Source organism: Carassius auratus, unplaced genomic scaffold, assembly GCF_003368295.1.
Source record: "Carassius auratus strain Wakin unplaced genomic scaffold, ASM336829v1 scaf_tig00033084, whole genome shotgun sequence".
NCBI classification, from domain to species: domain Eukaryota; kingdom Metazoa; phylum Chordata; class Actinopteri; order Cypriniformes; family Cyprinidae; genus Carassius; species Carassius auratus.
The window spans coordinates 88,734-112,945 of record NW_020526046.1 but is presented as its reverse complement, the minus strand read 5'-3'; the positions used below and the strand labels follow the sequence as shown (position 1 = coordinate 112,945).

Sequence of the window (24,212 nt, the reverse complement as noted above, 5' to 3'; positions counted from 1 at the left end):
ATTAGTGCTTACATAAGTGCAATAGAATTTCTTTATAAGAGATGTTCATTTTCTATTGAGCATGGCAGCATTTATTCATCAAAAAAAGATCAGATGACTAACCCTAATTGTAACATTATTTGTCTAACAATGAGATTAATAAACTAGAATTGTGATTCATTGATCAAGAATCCTTTTTTTATTAAAGTAGCAATTCTGTAGGGTTTGCTCCAAAGGGAACAGTAAACCTGCCTTACCAAATGGATGGTTTAACAACGCACAAAATATACAGTAAGAATACACAAAAATACAATATGTGATGTGCAATACAGTGTACAGTGCTGTACACCTTCAGGGTGCAATGCTGTAGCTGAAGAGCAGAATGAGTCTAGCAGCAGGATCCAGTGTAACAAAACGAGCATCAGTGATGCAGAAGGTGCACAATATACTCTCAAATATCATTTTATGAGGATGTGAATCTATCCAGATGGATGGTGCACTCATGCTTAACAAGGCTGGGATGAACAGCAGTGGGAAACTGCCCTGAAGGGGGCTCAGTGAAAATCAGCAGAACTTGTTCTTCTCCCTTTTTTTTTGTCTTTTTATCAGAATAAACAAGGTGTTGATTGTTGCCCAGCAGTGCTGCTAAAGTCTGTCTCCAAATCCGCCACAGCCTCTCTGGGTGTTTGTGTGTTTTGAATCAGTATAGGGTTGTCTGCATGTATATCTATACTGTATGCATGTATGAATGTGTACATGTGTGAAAGTTTCATGGACAACAAAATCTGCCACTGCCTCAGGAAACAATACAGCCTCTTTTTCCTCAGTTAATTAACCTTGTTAATGAAAGTCACTACTTGGATGAAAGGGACTGAGAGGCGCCTCTCATTTTTATTATTTTTTCCAAACGATGATAACGTCTTACTTAAGAGGCTGCGTCTGAACTTCAAGAAGTACTCTTAAGATCCTCATAGCCCATCAATCATCTCTGAAAAATCAATTCAGATTCTGCTGGAATTTATCTTAGAGATGGTGAGAACTCAACAGGGACGTCATTATTTCTGTGTGCAGCACAGGCTGAGGCTGGTCAGATGATGGAAATGAAGGCCTCCTGCAAACAGCCTCTTAGAAATACAATGAATAAGTCTGATTTTCTAAGCCCAGCCCTGAGATATGTCACTCAGCATGAGGAGAGCGTCACCTGGAAATCATCCAGATATCCTTAGATCCACAAGATGGGTTGCATAGCTAAATGAAATTGTCACTACATAGGCAACAGCTGGCTTACTGCTGTATCATCAACCGAATAAAAAGGTGCATTTGGACCTCTTTGCAGTGTCTATATATATTTTTTTTTTCTTTCTCAAATATAAAGATATATAAAGATGTGTATAATGTTACAAAATATTTCCATTTCAAATAAATGGTGTTCTTTTGAACTTTCATTAACTTAACAGTAGCATGGTTTCCATTAAATTAAGCAGCACAACTGTTTTAAAACGGATAATACTGTGTGTTACTTAAGCACAAAATTATCATATTAGATTGATTTCTGAAGTATCATGTGTCACCGAAGGTTACTGAAAATCCAGCTTTATCATCATTGCAACAATAATGCAATACTTTCATTCTGATAACATTTCCAGCCTTAGTAAGTATAAGAGAATTTATGCATTTATGCATTTTAAATTAATATTACAATAAGAACAATAAGGTATAGGAACTTTTATTGTTTATTTAGCTATATATGTATATTTGTTGATATGTATATTGTCTGCTTGTTTTTTGGTTTGTATTTGTTTATGCCTGGGACTATCGATGGAAATTAGCATTGTGCTAAATCCGGCGTATTTACGTTCAACTTTGATTGTATGTTCATGAATATGCACTGTCCCATTTAAATAAATAAATTTAAATTGAAAATTCTTTCGAAACCTTTCTTTTAAAAATGAACTCAATCAACTAGTTTGAAAAAGAAGAGGAGATTTTGGATTAATAATTAGTAAAATCTTTAAGTACTTTAATTGCTATGGCATTCTAAGCAGGTAAGCACCACAGGTCTGCTCACCGCTGAACTCTTCACAATGGAGCTGCTGGTTAAATCCTGTCCGTTTGCATGAGTTTCCTTTGAAGCAGGATGGAGATGAGCCTAATGAGCTTTACTAATTACTGTGCTGATCACTGTCCCTATCTTTTTTTTTTCTTGCTGTCTCTAATATCTTCCTATTTCATACTTTGACTACTGCTAGCATAAAGGCACTTTGTGCAAACGGTGCATTTCAGTACTTAGATCAGAGTACTTTACCAGAATCTCCAATGCACTCAGTGTGCGTGCCTTAATCTCCAGGATAATTTAAATGCTTGTGAAGGCCAAATTTGACAGGGAAGGCTCAAAAGATTTACATATTAAAAACAAATTTCCATAAACCGTCTAAATCTTCATAACCTATCTTTGAACAAAGCCTCTGAGCAAAGGTTAAGGTTGCTCTCATCCGTAATAAGAAATGAGGTTTATGAGGCTTTCATAATTACATTACTGTAAACATGATTTTCCTTTGTTTCCAAGAGATGAAGGACGAGTCAAAATGATTTTCTGTAGTAATCAAGGGGTCAAGGTTTGGCTGGTGCACATAGCCCAATTATTCCATCCTGGTAGACAATAGATTTAGAAAAAAACTAGTGCATTGTTTTTGCAAAGTTGGATTTCTGAAAATGTCAGCATGAATACTGTTGTTATACAAAAATACAAAACCAGCCATGTTTTCATTTTGTGGCAATATACACACGCCACAATCAGATGCCCCATAGACAGCACATCTTTAGCTTTAGCTTTAGCTTTAGCTTTGACTGACTGACACACAACGGACAAACACAGAGAGAAATGTACAAATATAATTTTTTATAGTTTGTCTTGTCCCTTATCATTACAAAACCTTCACAAAATGATATGGATTTATGTTGATACCGTTCAAAACAGTTGCACCTCATAAAAACAATGCAGCTCAATATTAAAAAAAATAATAAATCACATGACATTTAAAAACTGGGAGGGATTGGCTAACAAACTTCTAAAACATTTTGAACCCCAATGATTTTCTATAAACAGAAACTTAAGACCTTTTAAAGGCTATTTTCATTGTATGAACAAAATAAAATCTTCTTTTGTGTACCAAAGAAATAAATAAGTAAATAACAGTTTTGAAAAAACACAAGGATAAATTATGTCCAAAACAGTCATTTTGGTGTGACCCTTTAAGTTGAAGTTAGTAGTGCAAATGTTAGCAGTGTGCAAGACGACATCAAACCACTGTATACAGAGAAGAGCACTAAAGTTTCAAGAGACAGACATGTGTGGTATTAAGCTCAAAGCCCAGAGTCAGAAAGACAGCCAAGTATCTATCAACAGCTTGATCCATGCTGATAACCGGTATCTTCTTCTGCTCTAACACTCCCTGACTTGGCAAAAGAGGAACTTACAGTGCATCCACAAGCCCTCAATTTCCACATAACAGTAAACCAAGAAAGCTGAACTCAGACCAAAGCTATGCCAATCACACACCATGTGCGAAAACAATCCACTGATTCGGAATCAGCTATTGGCACCATGTTGTTTCTGCTGCAGGACTCATGTGGTGCTCTCTCTCCGACCTGCTGTTACCGGAGGTCAGTGCTGTCTCCTGAACTCTGCGAGGGATCTTTATAATTTAACGGCATACAAGGCGCTGCATCCACACACCTGCCGCACTCGCATACAAAGAGAGAGTGAGCAAGAGAACCTCATTTCTGATCTATTATTGAAGCTCTGTATTTGAGAAAAGCTGTCTGTGTTGAAGGAGGAAGATTTATGCATGCATCGGGGAATTCACATTGCTGAGAATGTCTTTCAAAGGATCAATATACATTGCACATGTTGCACAATACATAAACACTTTTATAATGGAATACATGAATGCGGTTATGGAATCCAAGAATAGAATAGAATAGAATAGAATAGAATAGAATAGAATAGAATAGAATGATAATGAAGAATAGAATGCTTTAAAACTTTCACTGTATGGTGGGGACAAAAAAACTGAGAAATTTAAGGTTGAGTATATGATGATAAATGTAACCCTGGACCACAAATCAAGTCATAAGGGTCTATTTACTGAAATTGAGATTTATACACCATCAGAAAACTGAATAAATATACTTTCCATTGTGTGTTGGTTTTTTTTAGGACAGGACGATACTTGACTGAGATACAACTATTCAAAATCTGTAATCTGAGGGTGCAAAAAAACAAAAAAAACAAAACAAAAAACAAATATTGAGAAAATCCCCTTTGAAGTTGTCCAAGTGAAATGCTTAGCAATGGATATTACTAATAAAAAATAACGTTTTTATATATTTACAGTAGGAAATTTACAAAGTCTCTTCATGGAACATAATCTTTACTTAATATCTTTCTGAATTTTGGCATAAAATAAAAATCTATAATTTTGACCGAGCTATTGCTACAAATATACCTGTGCTACTTATGACTGCTTTTGTGGTCCAGGGTCACAACAACTCTTTAACAAATGTTATTAAAGCATCTTTCCTTTTAATTAGAAGAGAGATGATTTACAGAACTTGATGACAAGTTTATAAAAAGCAGATTTGGGATCATCTTGTCGTTTGATCAATCATTCTGTGTTATTAATTGTGTTATTGCATTGGTCTTTTTTGTGAGCATCCAAATAAACTCTGAGTTTTTATAAAACAGAAATAACCTTGTCAGATGAGGATTCTGATGAAACCTGGCAAAAACGTGGGCAGGCTGCAGGAGGAATTGCTTCAATGAAAACTAGTGTTTGGTTTAGAAAGCCTTGACAGAGACAGTGCACCAAGTGCATGTGGTTTTAATGCTATAATGTTTGCTATTATGTTTCATGGCTGTGCTGTTCTTCTTGTCATTTTGTCTGCTGTTGGTGGCTAAATAGCACTAGAGAGAAAACAAAGCCATTTTGCTGGAACAGACTGTCAGGTGTAGTCTCCTAATGTACTCAGAAACACATACTGTTCAACTCTCTGCACCCGCCTGACTGCCGCGATTGCTCCCACATGCACAAAGAACATTATACAGCCTACTAAGAGAACTGTACTTCACAGTACAGACTTTCCTAAAGAAAAGTACACAAACTAGCACACAGATAACACAGACACAAGCACACAAATATCATCTTATACACTAGTAATGCCAAAGAGGGTCATCTACATGTGGGTCAGGCTTTGCATACATTTTAGGGACCAAATCTCATGACTAGGACGGTAAAATATGAACTCACCTACATCACAGGGACCAGCCAACCACCATCTCATGGAAAATGACTTACAAAACATACTGTAAAAAACTGAAAATGGTTTGTGTCAGTGTAAACACAAAGGTCTAAGGCCTACTATACATATTATCAAACCCAACTCTAACCCGTACTACTCAAAACTCCCGTACACTTGTGTCAACAGAGTATGGAAAGTACAGAAGGCATGGAAATGTTTTAACTGACTGCAGTTCGGAAGTTTACATCCAGCGCTGTTGCACAAACGCAAATGTAGGGCCTAAAACTTTTGTTTTGTGGGTTGTTATTTTAACAGGTTAATTATTTTGTGTGCATCACAAATTTTGAAAAAAACCTTGTTTTTATTCAAGGGCAGGATTTAAAAAAATTTAATTTTCTAGATATTAAGGGCTTATTTCGACACCCACAGAAGTTTTAGCAGCAGTCAAAGTAAAACAGCGCCCCTCACTGGAAGTTAAAAGCCCTCCTGCTTGCTTTAGTACATTGAGAGAAATCGTAAACAAGCTCCAAAATGGCTTTATTCCCCCAACAATTGAACAGAGAAATTAAAACCGTACATACTATAAAAAGACAGCAAATATTCATAAGTAAATACTTTTTTTCTACAATATAGAGATGTGCATGAACCTATGAACCTATGAACCACGAGCCTATATATATATATATATACAGTACAGACCAAAAGTTTGGAAACATTACTATTTTTAATGTTTTTGAAAGAAGTTTCTTCTGCTCAGCAAGCCATCATTTATTTGATCAGAAATACAGAATTTTTTTTTTATATTGTGATATATTATTACAATTTAAAATAATTGTTTTTAAATGTATTATACTTTAAATTATCATTTATTTCTGTGATGCAAAGCTGAATTTTTAGGATCATTATCACATGATCCTTTAGAAATCATTTTAATATGATGATTCATTATCAAAGCTGGAAACAGTTCTGCTGCTTAATATTTTTTCAGAACATGTGATACTTTTTTAGGATACTTTGATGAATAAAAAAAAACAAAAACAAACAAACAAAAAAAAAAAACAAAGAAGCTATGTTTTTAAAATATAAATATTTTGTAATAACAATATACACTACTGGTCAGTAATTTGGGGTCAGTAATTTTTTTTCTTTATTTTAAATAAAATAAATACTTTTATTCAGCAAGGATGTGTTAAATTGATAAAAAGTAATAGTAAAGAAAATATATTATTAGAATATATATTATTATAATTTTTTATTTATTTTTTATAAATGCAGTTCTTTTCAACCTTTTATTCATCAAATATATTAGACAGAAGAACTGTTTCCAACACTCATAATAAATCAGAATATTAGAATGATTTCTAAACGATCATGTGATCGACTGGATGTTACATGTGACACTGAAGGCTGGAGTAATGATGCTGAAAATTCAGCTTTGCATCACAGGAATACATTTTTTTTTGAAGTATATTCAAATAGAAAACAATTATTTTAAGTTGTAATAATATTTCACAATATTGTTTTTTCTGTATTTTTGATCAAATAAATGCAGGCTTGATGAACAGAAGAAACTTCTTTCAAAAACATAAAAAATGTTTCCAACATATACTGTATATATAACTCTTTTATAATTCTATCTGAATGGCTGCACTTACCATATTGTGTAATTTGTTTGACCTTAACTAGTTCATTGTCACTTCACTGAAAAGCTTTATGGGAACACTCACGTGATGTGAAACTGTGCCTTTAGACGCCATCTTGGCTCAGCGCTCGTAATTACCAGTAGATAGCGTCATTCTCCCTGTTAGATCCGTAATGACATCAGTTTCCTGCTTTCGCTTACAGTTGTTCCCTGGTGTCTTCAGGAGTTATGAACGCTGCTTCGCTTGTTCAGAGGGTGGCAGGGATCTCTGGGGCTCTTGCTGTCGCAGCAGGTGCATATGGAGCTCACGGTAGGTGTCCTTTCTGATCGATTGTGTTTTATTTGGCTGATGGGTCTCATGTCGAACGTGACCGAGCGCGCGCCATTGAGCTTTTTCTTATAAAGCTTTAATGCATCTCTTTCGTGTCTTTCTCTCCTGGGCAGGATTCAGACACAGTGAAGCGAGTGATTACCAGAGAGAGGCGAGTATATTTGGCTATTATTCTGTAGCTTTCACTCTTTAAAATAAATAAAAATATCTTAATAATTAGAAATAATAATTATGACATGAAAAGTCAAAACTCTAAAAGAACGTTTGTTATAACTGTGAGAAACATTTTACTGTCACAGGTATGCCCTTTTATCTCAGTTATGACGTAATATCTTATTTTTATGTTTATGTATTGTGATTTTATATCATAATTATGACTTCTTATCCCATAAAGTCAAATTTATTCAACATTTATTTATGATTCAGCAAAGTTATTTGTTTCTTGTTTGGTGGAAGTAGACTTCCATAGTATGGGGTTGGGAGTAATAAATCTAATATTTTCACTACATAAGCTACATTATTGACTTTTAAAACAGAGGAAACCTTATGAATGTCATGCATTATCGTTGCAACACTTGTAAGTTGCATCACGTTTAGCCCGAAAATTTTAGCCCATGTTCTATTTTCTTCTGTTGTTTTTGTCTCTTCAGTTGTATGATACAGCAAACAAGTATCACATCTACCACAGTCTGGCATTGTTAGGAGCTGCACGCTGTAGGAAACCTGCTCTGGTAAACACCTTTTATCATCATTCTTACATTAACATAAACATCTCTAAACTGAAATTGGAGTAATGATAACTAGATTGATTACTGATATAATTAAAATGTCACCTAGCTCTCACAAAGTGTTCCAAATTGGTCTGAATTAGTTTTTTTTACATTGCATCCCTTATGTCTACCTTCAAATATATGGCTGTTTGAGATATTTTGTTGTTGATGGTAAGTGTTTATGTTGATATTATTCCAAAATGAATAAACTAGCAGTCATACTAGGCAACCAATTTGCTATGCAGCCTTCTAAAAAAGCAGGACATCACCGATATCAAACCCGACACCTGGCACCCTATTTGATTTGTTACCATTGTCTGCATGTTTATCAATCTATAATGGTTAAACTATATTAATTTCATGTTTAAATTCACATAATAAACACCTTTCGATCATTGCCAGGCTGAAAGCAAAAGAACAGAGTAGTAGAAGAATGATACTCATTATGCTGTACTTTACTACAGATGACCTCCCTTTATATTGAGACCCAAATGAGTTTTGATATGGAACAAACCAGTAACAATCACATAAATTAACACACACTTCTTCTTTTTCCCCTCAAGGCAGGGGTAGTCCTCCTCGCTGGTATGGGCTGCTTCTGTGGTCCCCTCTACCACCAGGCCTTAACCAATGACCCCAGCTTCAGCAAGTTGGCACCCATTGGAGGGTCATTGCTCATCGTTGGCTGGGCTGCGATGGCTCTTTAAACTCGGACTCCATTTGGCAGACCTTGACCCTTTTGTTTTAACATTCTCAGCGATTATGTTCTGTTTTGTAATTTCAACATGAAAAGAGGAGCTATAGGATGACTGAAGAAGAAAGGGGTGGAGAATTTCACATCTTATCTAACCCCTTTTCAGTGAAGTCTGGAAAGTGATGATAAGGCCTTGGGATCAAACATAATTCTCTCTTTTTTTTTTCACACTGTCACAGGCATCTTTATTTTGTCAGCATGGCGAAAAAAAAAACTTTTGAGAAGCTTTCCTTTGTGGATCATTACTGAGTGAATGAGTCACACTCTGGGTTTGTTCGTGTCTTGAAAGTTTATGTACATGTACTTTTCCTTTGTTTGAAAAAATAAAGCTGTCTGCAAAGCTGATTGCCAGTTTGACCTTCTGATATTGGAGGAAATGTTTCTCTGAATGTCTCTCCCTGGTCAAAATCTCAATAGCCTTAGGGCTTTGATCCTGTAAGAATGACAGTACAAAGCAGTTAATTATCACTGACCTCGCTTTTAGCACTTCTAGTGTCCAAACTTATCTTTATTCCACTGAAAAGTGAAATCCAATGAGGTTTTAATTCTAGGGCCTGTGACTGACGGTACATAGCAGGGTTGGGGACCTTTGAAAATTGCTTAATAAATCCTCAGGTCAATTTGCAAGGGCAGCCTCATAAGCCAACTCCACTGAGGCGAAAAGCTTCTATTGATGCTGCACGTCCCAATAAAGTGATCACACCACTCGTAAAACCCTCATTAACTTGGGCTATTAGCAGAGCTGTGCAAATCAGGGACAACCAAACCACTTCTCCTGATGGAAGAATAAGACATTTCTCAGTGCTTGAAAAAAAAAATGGACATGCATGCTTATACTTGAAGCACCCAACAATATATATAAAGCCATTTTCAGTTGTGTATATAATTAGATCTGATTTTGTCATCTCCAAAGCTGAAGCCTGTTTTGAAAAGTTTCTTCCTTGTTTCCTCTTCCTGACATTTCAATAGTGCTGGGAATTTCACCAGTCGCTCATTACCGAAGTCAGATCAGGGTCTCCTCATTAAAATCCATAAAGGCGTATGCACTCTGCTTCATGAGGCTGTGTTAAGTGTCTCATCCCTGGCTCTGTCTGGATAAATGCAGCCAGTAAAAATCAATGTTTAAAGCAACCAATACATTGCAGTGGCCCTGTGGTCATTCGGTCGTTAAATTCTCATCGCGCTTGAATGATCTTTCTGTGTTGGAAGCAGCATCTAAGGGGCAGTCTGTGGGCAAGCAACTTTTAACTCGGTTTCGCTTCAATTGGGTAAGAAGCGGTCAGTGGCAGTGGAGTGGGTACTGTTAATTGCGACTCATGGGAGTTGAAGCCTCTCTTTGTCGGTATTCATGTGGCTTAACTTCCTCCCTTTGAACACCGACTGACATTTCGCATTTACCCTCGCTTGTGTGGGCAGTGCCAATTCATTTCCCAGTCTGATGTAGAGAGACCCCAGTTGTCGAAAGCGATGTCGTCTGAAGGTGTGGGAGGTTAGGATTTTTTTTTTCACTTTGAGTGATATGCCCACACGTTCTGAAATGATTACCTTTCCCGCTCACTTTTTTTGTGGCGTCAATCATAACAGCACATCCCATAACAGAGATTGCTAATACATTTTCAACATGTCAGTCTCCCTTTAACCCCTGCACCAAAAAGATTGTCATTCTTTCTGGTGTGCTGCTTCAAAAGCTCTTCCATATTAAAATCTGAGTGCTATAAATATGGCCATAAGAGGTGAGTGGATTGTGTTAGTACAAAAGCTTGATTAAAGATCTGAATACAGAAGAGTTTTGTATTATAAATGAAGATATCATTATATGCGCATTAGATTATAGGGTTCAGTCATTAATTAGAAGGTGTAGAGCTGTTGGGGATGGCGCAGAGAGAATGATGTTGCAGAAGTGAAGAATTAAAAGCACCTCGATGTCTTTGGCCTCCTCCGGTTCTTCCTTGGCATCAATTATCTGCGCTGTCAGCCTCTCAGATGCTACTTCAAAGGGGAGGTATTTCAAGGTGACACCACAGCAGAGGGGGTCGGGATGGGACGGGGAGAGCGGGCGAGGGTTTTGAAGATCTTTTGATCACTCTTCACCTCCTTGAAAAAAGTATTCGAGTCGAGGATCCTCAAGCTTTTCAATGGAGTCCTCGGTGTCTGTCTTTTTAAGGCTTGTTTGCTCACTAAAGGGCAGAGTTGCGGTTCTCCAACCTTTTCAGGTTGCAGACTAGATCACAAAAACAAAACAGTTCAGTCCACCTAAAACTCCAGATCTGGGTAAAACATTCAGCCACCTCAGTGCAATCACATAGGCTACATTCAATTTTTTATTTTTATTTTAAAGTAATTAAAATGCTTGTGAGTTTTGCAGATACTAATACACCACTGTTCAGGGTTCAGTTTGAGTTCTTTTTTATGTTTTTGAACGGATTTTTGTAAGATTACCTCAGTTGCATTGATTCAACCTGTGATAAGCTGTAATATTGTGAAATATTTTCTATTTCTGTGTATTTTAAAGTATAATTTAATTCTGTATAATATATATATAAAATATAAATGCATAAATTTAATTTTAATTTATATATATATTTATATTTACGAATATATATATATACTTTTAACCAATTATCGTTTCTATCCTTGCTTCAAAATTAAACTAAAATATAATATAATATAATATAATATAATATAATATAATATAATATAATATAATATAATATAATATAATATAATATAATATAATATAATATAATATAATATTCAATAGCTTAATAATAGAAGATGGAAAAAACGCAGAATTTAAACATAACATAAGTCCGTAAACATAGTTTACTCTGGATACATTTGCGTCCCGTTAAGAAAAGTACTACTAATCCCAAGATCCTCGCTGGAGGTCCGTGATTTCCGGGAATAGTTTCGCCAGTGGGAAGGTGCGCGAGGGGAAACCTGTTGGAAATGACGCGAGCTGAAATCCTGTTTCAGAAAAGAGATCACAACAAACAACCCGGGGTCTAAGGCAGAGCGCATAGAGCCAGCGGTAAACACGGGTGTGTGTAAACCACAAACAACGACAGCCGTCGCGGAATCTAGAGGTGTTTAGCTGATTAGCACGTTAGCTCGCTCCACACCTGCTAGTCGGATCATTTGTGCTGCTCATGCTCGTTTATCACAAGAAAACAATCTATTCCCTCTCACACAGCATATGTCATGGGGAATTCCTGCTTCGAGGACATATTTCAGAGGTGTCGCTATGTTTATAACAATGACCTGTCAAGTGGTTCAGTTGTTTCGCTAGAGAGACATTAGCTGGCTAATTAGCCGATTAATCTGCCCACTGACCCACATTCAGCTTCAGCTTTGAATAAGTAACCTGCGTTTAGTTATTTAGAGGGAATTAAACTTTAGTCTGGGTAATTAGTGGTACTGAGTAATGCTATTTTGTTTATGTATCAACAGTGTAATGCGTTTATCATTTAATGTAGAGGAATTTTTCATATAAGTAATAAATAGTTTTTCAAAAATGAAAAGCAGATCCTATTTCAGAATACAAAAAAAGGCCCTCGCATAGTTAGCAAAGCCTTAATTCTAAGATTTTAGAATAACAATGCATACATTTATAACTAGTCGTCGATCATTATAAGAGAGCTGATTTTGTGTCTGTTTGGTAATATTGATGTGGTTTGTCTCAGGTAATGCTCAATGGAGACGCTCATGAGTGCCGTGGCCCCGCGTGCTCCGGCGGCGGGGAAGCGGGTGTCCGAGGTGGACTTCCGCTCGGGCACGACTCTGGAGCAGCTGGGGGATCAGGTGCAGGAGCTGGTGCAGCTGGAACAGGGCGAGTTTGGAGACCAGACCGCACTCGAGGTGCACACAGCCAAAGACTTCATCTTCAATATGCTGGGTGAGGATATCATAATGAACACATACATATACACACAATGTGAAACCCACAGTGGTTAGGACTTTTGTTTGTTTGTTTATTCTGTCCTCCAAATTACTGTTGTAGCTGTTTAATCAAAGCCAGTAAAATGAATCTGCTATGTTATACATATATATCTTTAATCAACTACATTCTCAACTGAAATACTTTTAAAATTACATTAAAAGACACAATAACAGTAATATTTTGAAGATTATCCGAATAAATGGTGGTTGAACTCAACCAATGCTGTGTGAACTCAACCAATCAGGATGTTTAGCGCCCAAGTCCCGCCCCCAAAAGTTCCGGAACTTTGAAAAAGTACCACCTCGCCAGCAGGGACTTTCTGAGGGGCATTTTTTTACCCGGAACTTTATTTCGTTCCTGGTTCCTGTGGTGGAAACACACCGAGTACCAGCACAAAGTCCCTAGTTCCTGGGTAAAGTTCCTGCGGTGGAAACGGGGCAATTTAAAGGGTTAGTTCATCCAAAAATGAAAATTGTGATTAATGACTCACCTTCATGTCGTTCCAAACCCGTGAGACCTCCGTTCATATTCAGAACACAGTTTTAAGATATTTAAGATTTAGTCCGAGAGCTTTCTGTCCCTCCATTGAGAATGTGTGTACGGTATACTGTCCATGTCCAGAAAGGTAAGAAAAACATCATCAAAGTAGTCCAAAATTGCAGTACATTTGTAAGACAGACGTAAGTGCTGTTATGTACCGAAGCTTTCTAAACAAATCTAACGGTTCAAAAACGTGAATGTACAAAAGTGCAGAGAGCAATGTTATGCGTTTGCTGCCTTCTCCTGCACCGTTGTTACCAACGAACCGCTGTTCGGACCCAAATTAAATAATATAAGCACAGTCCAGCGGGGGGAGGGGGAGAAATCGAACTCTGGTTCGGACCAGACAATTAAATAAAGTGTAAAAGCACCCTTAATCTTTCTGAAAGTAATTCCAACTATATTGTAGTCCACAGTGTGAATGAGCCTTAACCCTCTGGAGTCTAAGGGTATTTTTGGGGCCTGGAGAAGTTTTGTCATGCCCTGATATTTGTGCTTTTTTCAGTTTCTTATAAATATCTAAATGGGTAAAGTCTAATATCACTGTAATCAGCACAAACTGGGCTATAATAATATGTGATATGCATGCATGTACATGATTGTATTTTTGAGAAAAAAAATGTTATGCATGGTTAGTGAAAAACAAAAAATGTTAAATCACTTGAATAAGGCCATAAAACACATACATAACATTGGTTCCCGAGATTGTTGAGAACTGGAGCTTGTAGCCTAGAATTTTTCTTTCTAAATTATGTGAAAATCATCTTGTTTACTCATTCACAGAAAACAATATATTGATTTAAATTTTCTAAGACACTTTTTGTTGGTAAAAGTCATATGCGAGTAGGCGTCAACTATCATGAATATCATTGTGATTTACACCAGAGAAGACAAAGGCCTGCATAATGAGCTGCATAATGAGCCTCTCATTCAACTGTGCCACTGAGGGAGGACTTACAAGAAAGAATGTGAGAACAAAATAAAAGTATATCATTTTATGTTTGTAGTTTATTAAGAATATATTTAATTATCCCACAACATAATTTAATATCCACTTGGGGGAGCAGTTAAACAGTTTATTAGGGACAATCGAAGCTGACTTTCAAACAAATTTTTAGGCATCCTTACTCCAGTCACACAATCCTTCAGAAATCCTTTTAACAATCTTATTTTCTACCAAAAAAAAAAAACATTTATTATCATCATCATCATCATTATTATTAATGTTGAAAAGAGCTGAGAATATTTTTCAGGTTTTTTTAGGGGGAATAAATTGAAAGAACTGCATTGTTTTTACATTTGTTAGAGTTATCTCTATTTGTCACATTTATATTATTTACATCAAGTTTTTGAATGGTATAGTATTGTATACTGTTATTGAAACTTCATAATGTTTCACTTGATTATACATTTAGTCAGGAATTATAGTTTGGAAAAAGTATTTGGAAAAAGTCTAACTAGTAAAATGTTTACACGTTATGTGAAAACTAGTACAAATAAATAAAAAGAGACTTACTCATGTTTATGATCTCTGCTGAATAAAGTGCTTCATTCTTTTTTCTGAGGAAATCCATTTCTCAAATCCTCAACCACATCACATCTTTTTGGAGTGATTTATGTCTTATTCCTCTCATCCCGAAGCAAACAGTAAAATAAAATAAAAACTTGAAGAACAGTCTGGCTGCTTTTTCTTCTGTGTGGGCGTATTCAAGCCGCGCGCTTCTGTTTGAATCTGAATAGCGGGTTAAGCGCGGGGGCGTGGTCACATTAGATCTAATGAACGGAGATATGAAAAATAGACATCGCGTTGTTTTCATATGGATTACTTTATCTCAGAATATTTGTTTTCGGCAGCACCTGTTTAGTTTAAAAGTAGACATTTCAGGCTTTCTATAGATATCTCTCTCATATCTCTTCGTTGAGTATTCACGGAGTTACAGTTCATTTTAATGACGTGTTTGAACATGACGATCAGCGGAGACAAAGACTGCAGACAGCATACCTTGTTTGTTATCTTTATTTTATAAGTGCACTAAGGTGTTTTGTTATTATGTCTGTATCCAAAAAAAAGTAGACCCTTTACAGATTCGATTGATGTATTGCTCTTATCTGTACGATTAAAACTGAGAGTGTAATTTAAGTTCTTTTCGGGGTTATCCGGAGAAAATGACTCAAAACGCATATGCGTTAATGGACTCGAGAGGGTTAAAACAGGAAAATAGTGTTGATAATGGAATGATCAGTTAAAGTCAGTTCATCATTGTGATGTCATCATCCAGCTAAGTTTTCGTTATCTGTATAATATTAATAATGTTTTATAAATTGTATAATATTACTTTTTACATACAGGATGTTAGGATGCTCATAGCAAGTGTACATTTTAAAAAACAGATGTGAAAGACATCCGTTTTTCATTATACTGGTGAGCTTTATTTATCCAGGCCTCTGATTCAAAACTTGACCCAAGTGAAGTTTGTCCAGCAGATGTCCCTAGTTCCCCCCTTTTTATTTTCCTCTGTACATCAATCCCAGATCTCTTCCAACTCCCTTTTCTAATCACTAGCTCTGCCCTGCCACGGTGTAAACACATTAAATGTCCTCTTTTTTTTTGCCGTTATTGTGTGATGCAAGTGAGGGAGAGAGAGATTTGTAGAACTGCATTGTTCTCTAAAACATCACTGGAGCTGCTTCACATAATCCTGTCAAATGCTGGATTAGGTGACAGTTTCTCTCTTCTCATTCGTTTTTTTCCTCCCTCACCTTCCACTCTCATCCGTAGGAAAAGTTTCAGCCTCTAGCTCTCTTCTTGTTTTGTTTCGCATGTTGCATTGTTACCTGTGCATCTTCTTTGGTTTACTTTTGGACCTTTGTTTACTGACATGGTTGGGTGATTTTTTTTCTGCCTTCCTTTCAGTGTAACTTTTATGTTTCTTTTTGTCTGCCTCCTGTTGCTTTCATTTCTTTTTTTCCTCTCGGCTTTAACCCTTGATGTTCAGCTCTCAACCTCGTTGTCCTGGAGTGAAGGTCACTGAGTCCCACACAAACACCATCAACAATTTTCAAATTGTAAAGACATGTATTGTTTTCTTTGTGTGTAGACATAGTTACGCCAGGTTTTAGACCAAATTGAAATCTTATTATTGTGCTATTTATCTGGGAATATGTTGTTAAATTAAGGAATTAAAAAATAATCAATTTTAAAGGGATCGCTGTTCATTTACAAACATGTTACTTTTTTTTCCCATAGGCCATAGAGTACAATGAAGGCAAATGGGGTGTAATATTTTTTGGAACCCAGTGTTCCTCAAAATATGTTCTTAGAGAGAAATGTATACAGGTTTGGATTAAAGGGATAGTTCACCCAAAAATGAAAAGCATCACGTGACACTGAAGACTGGAGTAATGGAGTAAAAAGTGTTAAAATAGAAACCTGCTATTTTAAATAACTGTAATTTTTTTTTTCTGTATTTTTGATCAAATAGATACAGCTTCGACGAGCATAAGAAACGTCTTTTAAAAACATAAGAAATCTTACTGATCCCAAACTTTTGAAAAAAAAAAAACTTTCTGTGCCGCTGTCAGCATCAAACAGACTTGTTTACATGGCCTTTATGCGTTAGATTTTAGACAAACGAGGACAATAATTAGTCTTTTTAAAATGTCATGTTAATATTTTAGTCTAAGAATATGCAACTATAGCTTGGATTCATCGATCATACGGTATACACATTAATCGGAAAATGAAGTGCATGTGTCTATGCCCTTTATGCTTGGACAGACGGATTATGTTGCATTATTATAACCGCATCCTGTGTCACTTAAATCATAATGTTGTAGTTATTTAACTTGGAAACATCACAAATGTCCTGTAGAGGTGAATGAGTTCAAACTCTTGTGGGCCTATCGTGTGTAAATCAGGCTTTGACAGCAGTGCACGCTGGCCTCTGATATATGACCAGTAACAGTGTATGCTAACCAGCTTCCCTTTGGCATTTCTCATGGAGAGAGATGTTTCTTATTGTAGGTCTTTTTTTTTTTAAAGTGGTCAATAATGGTGACCATATGAGGGAGTGATGAGTGAAATGCACCTTGTGCTAATGGCTTTTGCCGTAGGGACTAATGAACATAATGAATTCATTTGCATAAACAAACTGGTAATTAATAAAGCTGTTGCTGCTTATGTTAGAAGACGTGATTTTAACACCCCCAGCAAGGCAACATTTCTTTTACTTATTTCCCTAGTGAATGATTGTATTCAGATTATGGGTCATTAAAGCACTATTAAGTAACACATCCATATGGCAGCTATGCTTAAAGTATTCAGTAACTGTAAAAGCATCCTTTTAATTACACTGAAATGAAATAAAATGAGTGTGTGGTAAATAATCCGAAAGAAATGTGTATTGACCAGTTTCTGCCTTCATAAAATATTAAAAGGCAAGACGTTTATTTTTATTAAAAAGTTTCCACTGGAGATTTTAAATAAATTTAAAGAGCTGGCTCACATCTTAAAAAAAAAAAAAAAGAAAGAGTTACGGATGGAATTGCAAAACAGAATTGAGAGAGGCTATTAATTTAATATCTTTCACTTTGAATGAGCTGGAATTATCTGTCTTACACTGAGACGAGTTTTAGGGAGTTTTCTTAGGAAAAACATCATCTTCCTTTTTTTTTTAAACCGCTTTTATACCTCACTTCAGAAACTAATTATTTAACACTCACTGCATACACACACACACACATATACACAAACATATATATATGTGTGTATGTATGTATGTGTGTGTGTGTGTGTGTGTGTGTGTATATATGTATATGTGTATATATATATAGTTCATTTTTCAGTGAACTAACCCTTTAAGACTGGTTTTGTGGTCCAAGGTCACACACACACTGTTGGAGTGGGCTTCTGCAAAAATTATATCCCATGTTTGCTCTAAAGGCTCATATTCTTATAGATTTAAAATAATTAAATTTATCTAAACACCAGGAAGTTTCTTTAAATTGAGTCCTGCATCCTAATCAGTTGTGTACCATGGGGCTGCACTTCAGAATGTTTCTGGCCTTTCTCACCTCCGGCAGTTTAGCAAGACACAAAACAGGAAGTTCAGCCAGGTGATGCTTTTTTTCATTAGTAGGGTGAAGATTATTTTTTAGAGCACTTTCATTGGGAGCAGTAATGTAAGTAAAAATATTTTCTGATTTTTTTTGGGAGTTGGTCACAAAAATAAGCCACTAACAAATTGACTCTTTTATTTTTTTGAATTTCCCATCATTTTGAGCTTAAAGGGATTGTATACTCAAAAATTATCCACCCTTAAATTGTTCCAAACCTTTATGACATTCTTCTGTTAAATCCGAAAGTAGATGTTTTGGTTACCAAACAGTTGACCGCAGTCATTGACATTCATGGAAGTCAATGGATGCTGTCAACTGTTTGATAACCAGCATTCTTCAAAATATCTTCCTTTGTGTTCAACAGAAGTAAGAAACTCATACAAGTTTGGAACAACATGAGGGTGAGTAATTGATGACAACATCTTTGGATTAACTATCCCTTTAAATTGTTTGGAAAAGTGATAATGTACCCTCAGTCCTTCCCATTCAATGTCTAACCACCCTTCCAGTTTTCTTTTTAAAGACCGGTGATATTGTATATTTTTTGTCATTAATATTCTTCATCTTCACAGGCTTGGTGCAGAAAGTAGACAAGCGATTGCCAGTTGCCAATGAATATCTGCTTCTATCAGGTGGAGCCAGGGAAGGTGTGCTTGACCTTAACCCAGAGGACCTAGGTGACTACGCCAAAGGTGTTGACTTTGATTTGGACTTCACTTTACTGGTGCCTGCTCTTAAACTGCATGACCGAAATCAGCCTGTGACGCTGGACATGCGGCATTCCCCACCATGCCATTCTTGGCTGAGCCTGCGCCTCTGCGACCCTGCGATGCTGAAGCGTTGGAGTATCTGCTGTCAAGATGAGAAAACTAGAGAGAATAAAGATGTGGAAGATGAGGAGGAAGAAACTGAAGCAGTACAAGGTTCAATCCCATCCCTGCAGCCTCCTCAATCATTAGATGGATGTTACTTCTCACCGTTGCTGGTTGCCGATTGGTTCTGGAGTGTGGTTGGGACAGCGGTAGAAGAGTTGCGGAGAAATCCTCAAAGAGGGATTCCTGTTCCCGATCGTGTGGAGCGGAATGGTCCACTAACAACACTGATTCTTACTGCAGGAACTAGCCGTATCCTTTACGACTTGCTTCCAGTGGTTTCGTTTCGAGGCTGGCCGGCCGTCGCACAGGGCTGGCTCACGACCAACCATTTCTGGGATGGCAAAATAACGGAGGAGGAGGCCATCAGCGGCTTCTACTTGCTTCCTGGCTGTTCTCCAGCTGTCAGCCCCTCAACCAGACCTGACCGCGAATGGAGACTCGCCTTCTCCCGCAGTGAGGTTCAACTAAAGAAATGCGTGCCCTACCCAATGGCACAAGCCTTCCAAGCAGCTAAAGCTGTACTGTCAAGACTATTAGCTCGCCCTCGCACCGGCCTTAGCCTCTACCACCTACGTACCTTGATGTTTTGGGCTTGTGATCGCTTACCTACAACCTACCTTAGCTGTCCAGATCATGAGACTCCTGCTCGGCTGTTCCTCGGCCTACTTGATGACTTGGCTCACTGCGTACTGGGCAAAAACTGTCCTAATTACTTCCTCCCTCAGTGCAACATGCTTGAGCACCTTACGGACAGTGCTGCCCTGTTAGTGGCACGAAAACTTGCACATTTACGATCCGATCCTGCAGAGCACTTAAGAGCCGCTTTGGAGCAGGCACAACAGGCATGCCAACTCAAGCGTGAGGCCGCAGTAGCTGCGAGCAATGGCCATGGGTTAGCATCACCTACCCATGGATATGGTGCGGGATCACCACAGGATGACCGGCTAGCACAACGACTACAACAGCTGGTGACAGAAAACCCTGGCAAGTCTATTTCAGTCTTCCTCAACCCAGATGATGTTACACGCCCACATTTCCGCATTGACGACAAGTTCTACTGAGTGGACCGAGCTGGTTTACACACCGCCCCGGGGTACAGAAACCCTATACGGCAGAACTTCTAGAAGACATAGTCATGTCACTGTGCTACTGTATTACCAAATTGTAAAACCGAGTCTTCACAGAGTGTTCTGTTTGGCTCAACTAAGCTGACTACAATCAAAATTGCTTGACACTCCAATGAGGTATTGTATGAATTTCACAGGTGTCACAATGTCAGGGAGAACAAAAATAATAGGGGAAAAATAGATTCTAGTTATGTGACTTATATATCATCGAAATTCAGTCGCATCCTAAAAAAAAAATCCCTTGATTTCGAAGCTTTTTTTTTTACTTGCTATTCAATACTACTGAGAAAGGAAACTAGTATTTTCAGTAAATCCCGAGGGCAGTAGTAGCACTGGAAAACGAACTAGGCCAAGGTACATTATGATGAAATCGAATGTAATTTTTTTGGTTTTTTTTGTATATGTGTGGAGAAGTTTGCGACTATTGATCACATAATCTTCTCTTTCTTTGGTCTGTCAGTTTACCCTGCTTTGTCCCTTTCTCAGGTACCTTTTTCTTTTAACTGGTGAGTCTTGAGCTGTTCTACTGTCAAAAACAATAAAAGCAGAAAGCGAGAAAAAGATGAAGAATAACTCGAAAATCTAGGCCTTGTCCTTTATGTAGAAGAAGCTGTTGTACAGCCTGTAGAAACAATCTTTTTACAACAGAGGCTGTTTGAAGCTATTTTTTGTTCACCTTTTTTTCAGATACTCAAGTTAGATGTGGCTGATGGTCTATCAAGGTTCAGAGACTGTTTTAGGTTAAGTTGATTAGTCAAAACTAATTGATGCAGATTTTGTGTCTTATTGGTTCCTGATTGGATTCTAATCTGCACCTAAATAAGCATTGTGTGTTTGTGTTATTCTAAGGGCTTTTCTTTGTCAATCATTGTTGCATATGTCTGGATAAAGCTAAATATGGAAGATGCTTCGGAAAGTGGGATTTTGTGGTGATAAAGGTTTGCCAGCCCTGTGTACTGGAGAATTAGAAAGACCGATCCAGTTCAGGCAACAGAGGTTTAGAGAAACGTGTATAGAGACAGAGGAATGTATCTGTGTTTTGTTTAGTTTTTTTGTATTTGTGGAAGGGTCCTATCTCGCTCTTGCAGATTTGCATTGGTAGCTGTGGGAGGCAGAGATGGATGAAGAAAGTCAAACACGACGTCCACTCGATAGATTAGGCCAAAACCAATGGGACTCCCGGGACTATAGACATCTGCACTCCCTCACTCATTTTTGCTTTCTGTCTCCTTGCTAAATCCTTCCCTCTTCATCGGCGTCCATCTCTGGCTGTTCTTGATCCATCTCTACCTCTTTGACTGTGCTCAAGGATTAAAGAACAATGTTACATGTGTATTCAGCATAAATCGCATTAGCGCCCTGTGGGAGTTGGCAGACCATTCGTGTGTACTGCTGACATGGCTGCTGCGCAAATACAGAGCAATCAGTAACGGCGATATCTTTGAATGACAGCAAAATGGTGAGGAATAGGCTTTTTCTGCTGGATTTCTTATTCCAGTATGAGAGATGGGAGACGTGCTACTGAAAAGAGTTTGTGTAGTGTTGCACATGGTACAGGTAGGCTATTATACACAATGTCTGCTGTATGCCAAGGAAAAGACACCAAAGAGAGTTTAAAAGAATGGTTGCTTAGTTTAAATGTCGTGAAGGAAAATGGATGTATCTCTATTGTATTGTCAGGGTTTGACACTATATACCTTAAAAGGCCTCTTTAGTGGATTTAAATATTGTAAAATGCTTGAATCACTATTTGTAATGCTATTTTAAATGTTTTCCTGCATATATTAACCATTGTTTAGCACAATGCCTGATATCAAATGAACAGTGGTACTATGCAATATTTCAGAATCATCTCTATGAATGAGATGTTAAGGCCTATTATTTCTGTGATCATTACCGAGAGGGTTTTATACAATGGATTCAATGGGGGGAGAATTTATGTTCCTGCCTCAGGGCATGAAAACATTTTCTGGTGAAATATCTGAAGGAAGCCAAAGTGCATAATTTTCCTTCCCAACTTTTTTTTAAGGATGTGGTCCCAGTGTTTCATTTTCTGAGAGCATAGTCCCTTGTGTCATGCAATTGTGTACAAAAGGTATTTTTGCCCTCAAGCAGAAAAGAAAATACCAATGTAAATAACTTATTTTACCTCTTGAATTAATCTGGCCATCAACTCAAATTCCCTGAATTGAAAATTAAACGATGCATATTTAAATAGTACCAAATATTAATATATTTCATATAAGTTCTCAAACATGCCTCAGAATGCTTTTTCTTTTTATAATAAATGTGCTGGGGTGGGAGGAAATTGCCCTCTGTGTAATCATGTGTGATGATGCTGGTCATAGCATGAAATAAAACATTACATCTATGAGGATTTGTACTGTTTATATTTAATATATATATATAAATGTTGCTTAACTCAGATCTCAAAGATATTATCTGTACTCTGATTAAAGACCAACTTTTGTCTGCTTGAATGTATTTCTCCATTATATTGTAAATAATTTTGTACTAACAAATACGTTTTGTGTATTGTGACTATAGACTTGCTCTTCTGGGCAAACTATGTGTGCTGGACTAAAAGATGCTAAGAGCCTAAGTTTGCAGGTATCACACTTAAAAACAAAGTGCATTTGTTCTGCAGAATTTGAAGGCATACTAAATAAGATTTAGAATTAAAAGGCAGATTAATCCTAAAGAAAAAGTCTTGGAACTTTCAGTGCCTTCTCTATGTGAAATACAATGTCAGTCCAACAGAGGATGCTGTTTGACTACAAAGTGTTTGGTTGAACTGTAAGCATTCATTCTGTACCCATTCTAGATGTCCCTGTAACTCCCATCTCTCTGCTCATTCTCACAACACATTATTCTGGAGATCCCAAAAGATTACACACTGAAGGTCTGTTATTTTCGTTTCATTTAAGCTTAAAAATAAAGTTTTAGGGTTTGGAATAAATGAAAACCAAGTTAAGTTGTATTAAAAGCAGAAGAAAAAAGACTCTGCAAGTTCTACATCCCCAATCAGATGCTTGTCATGTGACACACAAGCTGATTAAAGCAATCACAGAACATTTTAATGGTTTCCACAGCAAATAACTTTACAAACCATCAACTTTTAGCCATTAAAACCATTAAAAATGGTTTTCTCCTGTGTGTTTTTGGACATATTATATTAGAATTTATTGGTTTAACAAGCTACAAATAGAAGGCAATTACCATTAGAGACCAATAGGGTCCATTAAAGTTTCCAGTAAAACCAGTACAAGTCCCATTATAACCAGTAAAATCATTAAAAATGTTCTAAAGGTGTCTATTGTTGTTGGGGTTTTTTTTCCAGCAGATTTTTTTTTTCAACATATTCCCGAAATATATAATGAAATATCTCAATTCTCAAATATGTGCAAGTAAATGCACTTAGCACCTTTATAGATTATTAGTTGATCTAAAATGGGCAAGCAGCCTAATAGTGTAATCTATTAACTTTGCATAAAAATCCGACTTTTTACATATGGGTGTCATACCATAAAATATTTTTAATACGACTGACTTTGTATTTAATGTGAATTTAATATAAACATAACACTTTCATTGAGCAAAGAACGTTTACGTTATCAAAGAACATTGTCACTTAAGTCTATCGAGTTCAAGCACTTTCAAAAACTCCCATAATAATCTATGAAGCTGTTTACACTGTGAAATTAATATCTTACATTCGTGCATCTTCACTTTGTTGTTTCTAATGAGAGAATTAGCCGGAGAACTCAGTCAACCAGCGCGCGTGGTGACGAAACAACGTGTTTCAGTGATGACTCATCTGAACGCCTCTGATTGG

The 24,212-nt window shown here is 36.9% G+C and overlaps 2 protein-coding genes across 4 annotated transcripts; both read left to right on the top strand.

Annotated features, from left to right (window-relative positions):
• The first annotated feature begins 7,075 nt into the window (after window positions 1-7,075).
• On the top strand, window positions 7,076-9,128 carry LOC113081074 (transmembrane protein 256). Its single transcript, XM_026253120.1, has 4 exons — window positions 7,076-7,232; window positions 7,367-7,404; window positions 7,904-7,984; window positions 8,587-9,128. Exons 1-4 carry the CDS (start codon window positions 7,151-7,153, stop codon window positions 8,728-8,730), a joined length of 345 nt encoding a protein of 114 aa, XP_026108905.1. The 5' UTR covers window positions 7,076-7,150; the 3' UTR covers window positions 8,731-9,128.
• A 2,537-nt stretch (window positions 9,129-11,665) lies between these two features.
• Window positions 11,666-22,749, top strand: LOC113081073 (protein MB21D2-like). Of its 3 annotated transcripts, none has more exons than XM_026253117.1 (3): window positions 11,666-11,818; window positions 12,461-12,672; window positions 18,948-22,749. In XM_026253117.1, the coding sequence occupies exons 2-3, from the start codon at window positions 12,471-12,473 to the stop codon at window positions 20,309-20,311; spliced, it is 1,566 nt and encodes a 521-aa protein (XP_026108902.1). In that variant the 5' UTR covers window positions 11,666-11,818; window positions 12,461-12,470; the 3' UTR covers window positions 20,312-22,749. The 3 variants fall into 3 exon arrangements, with proteins under 3 accessions (XP_026108902.1, XP_026108903.1, XP_026108904.1); XM_026253118.1 differs by having other exon boundaries at window positions 11,669-11,863; XM_026253119.1 differs by having other exon boundaries at window positions 11,674-11,808.
• The last annotated feature ends 1,463 nt before the right edge of the window (window positions 22,750-24,212 follow it).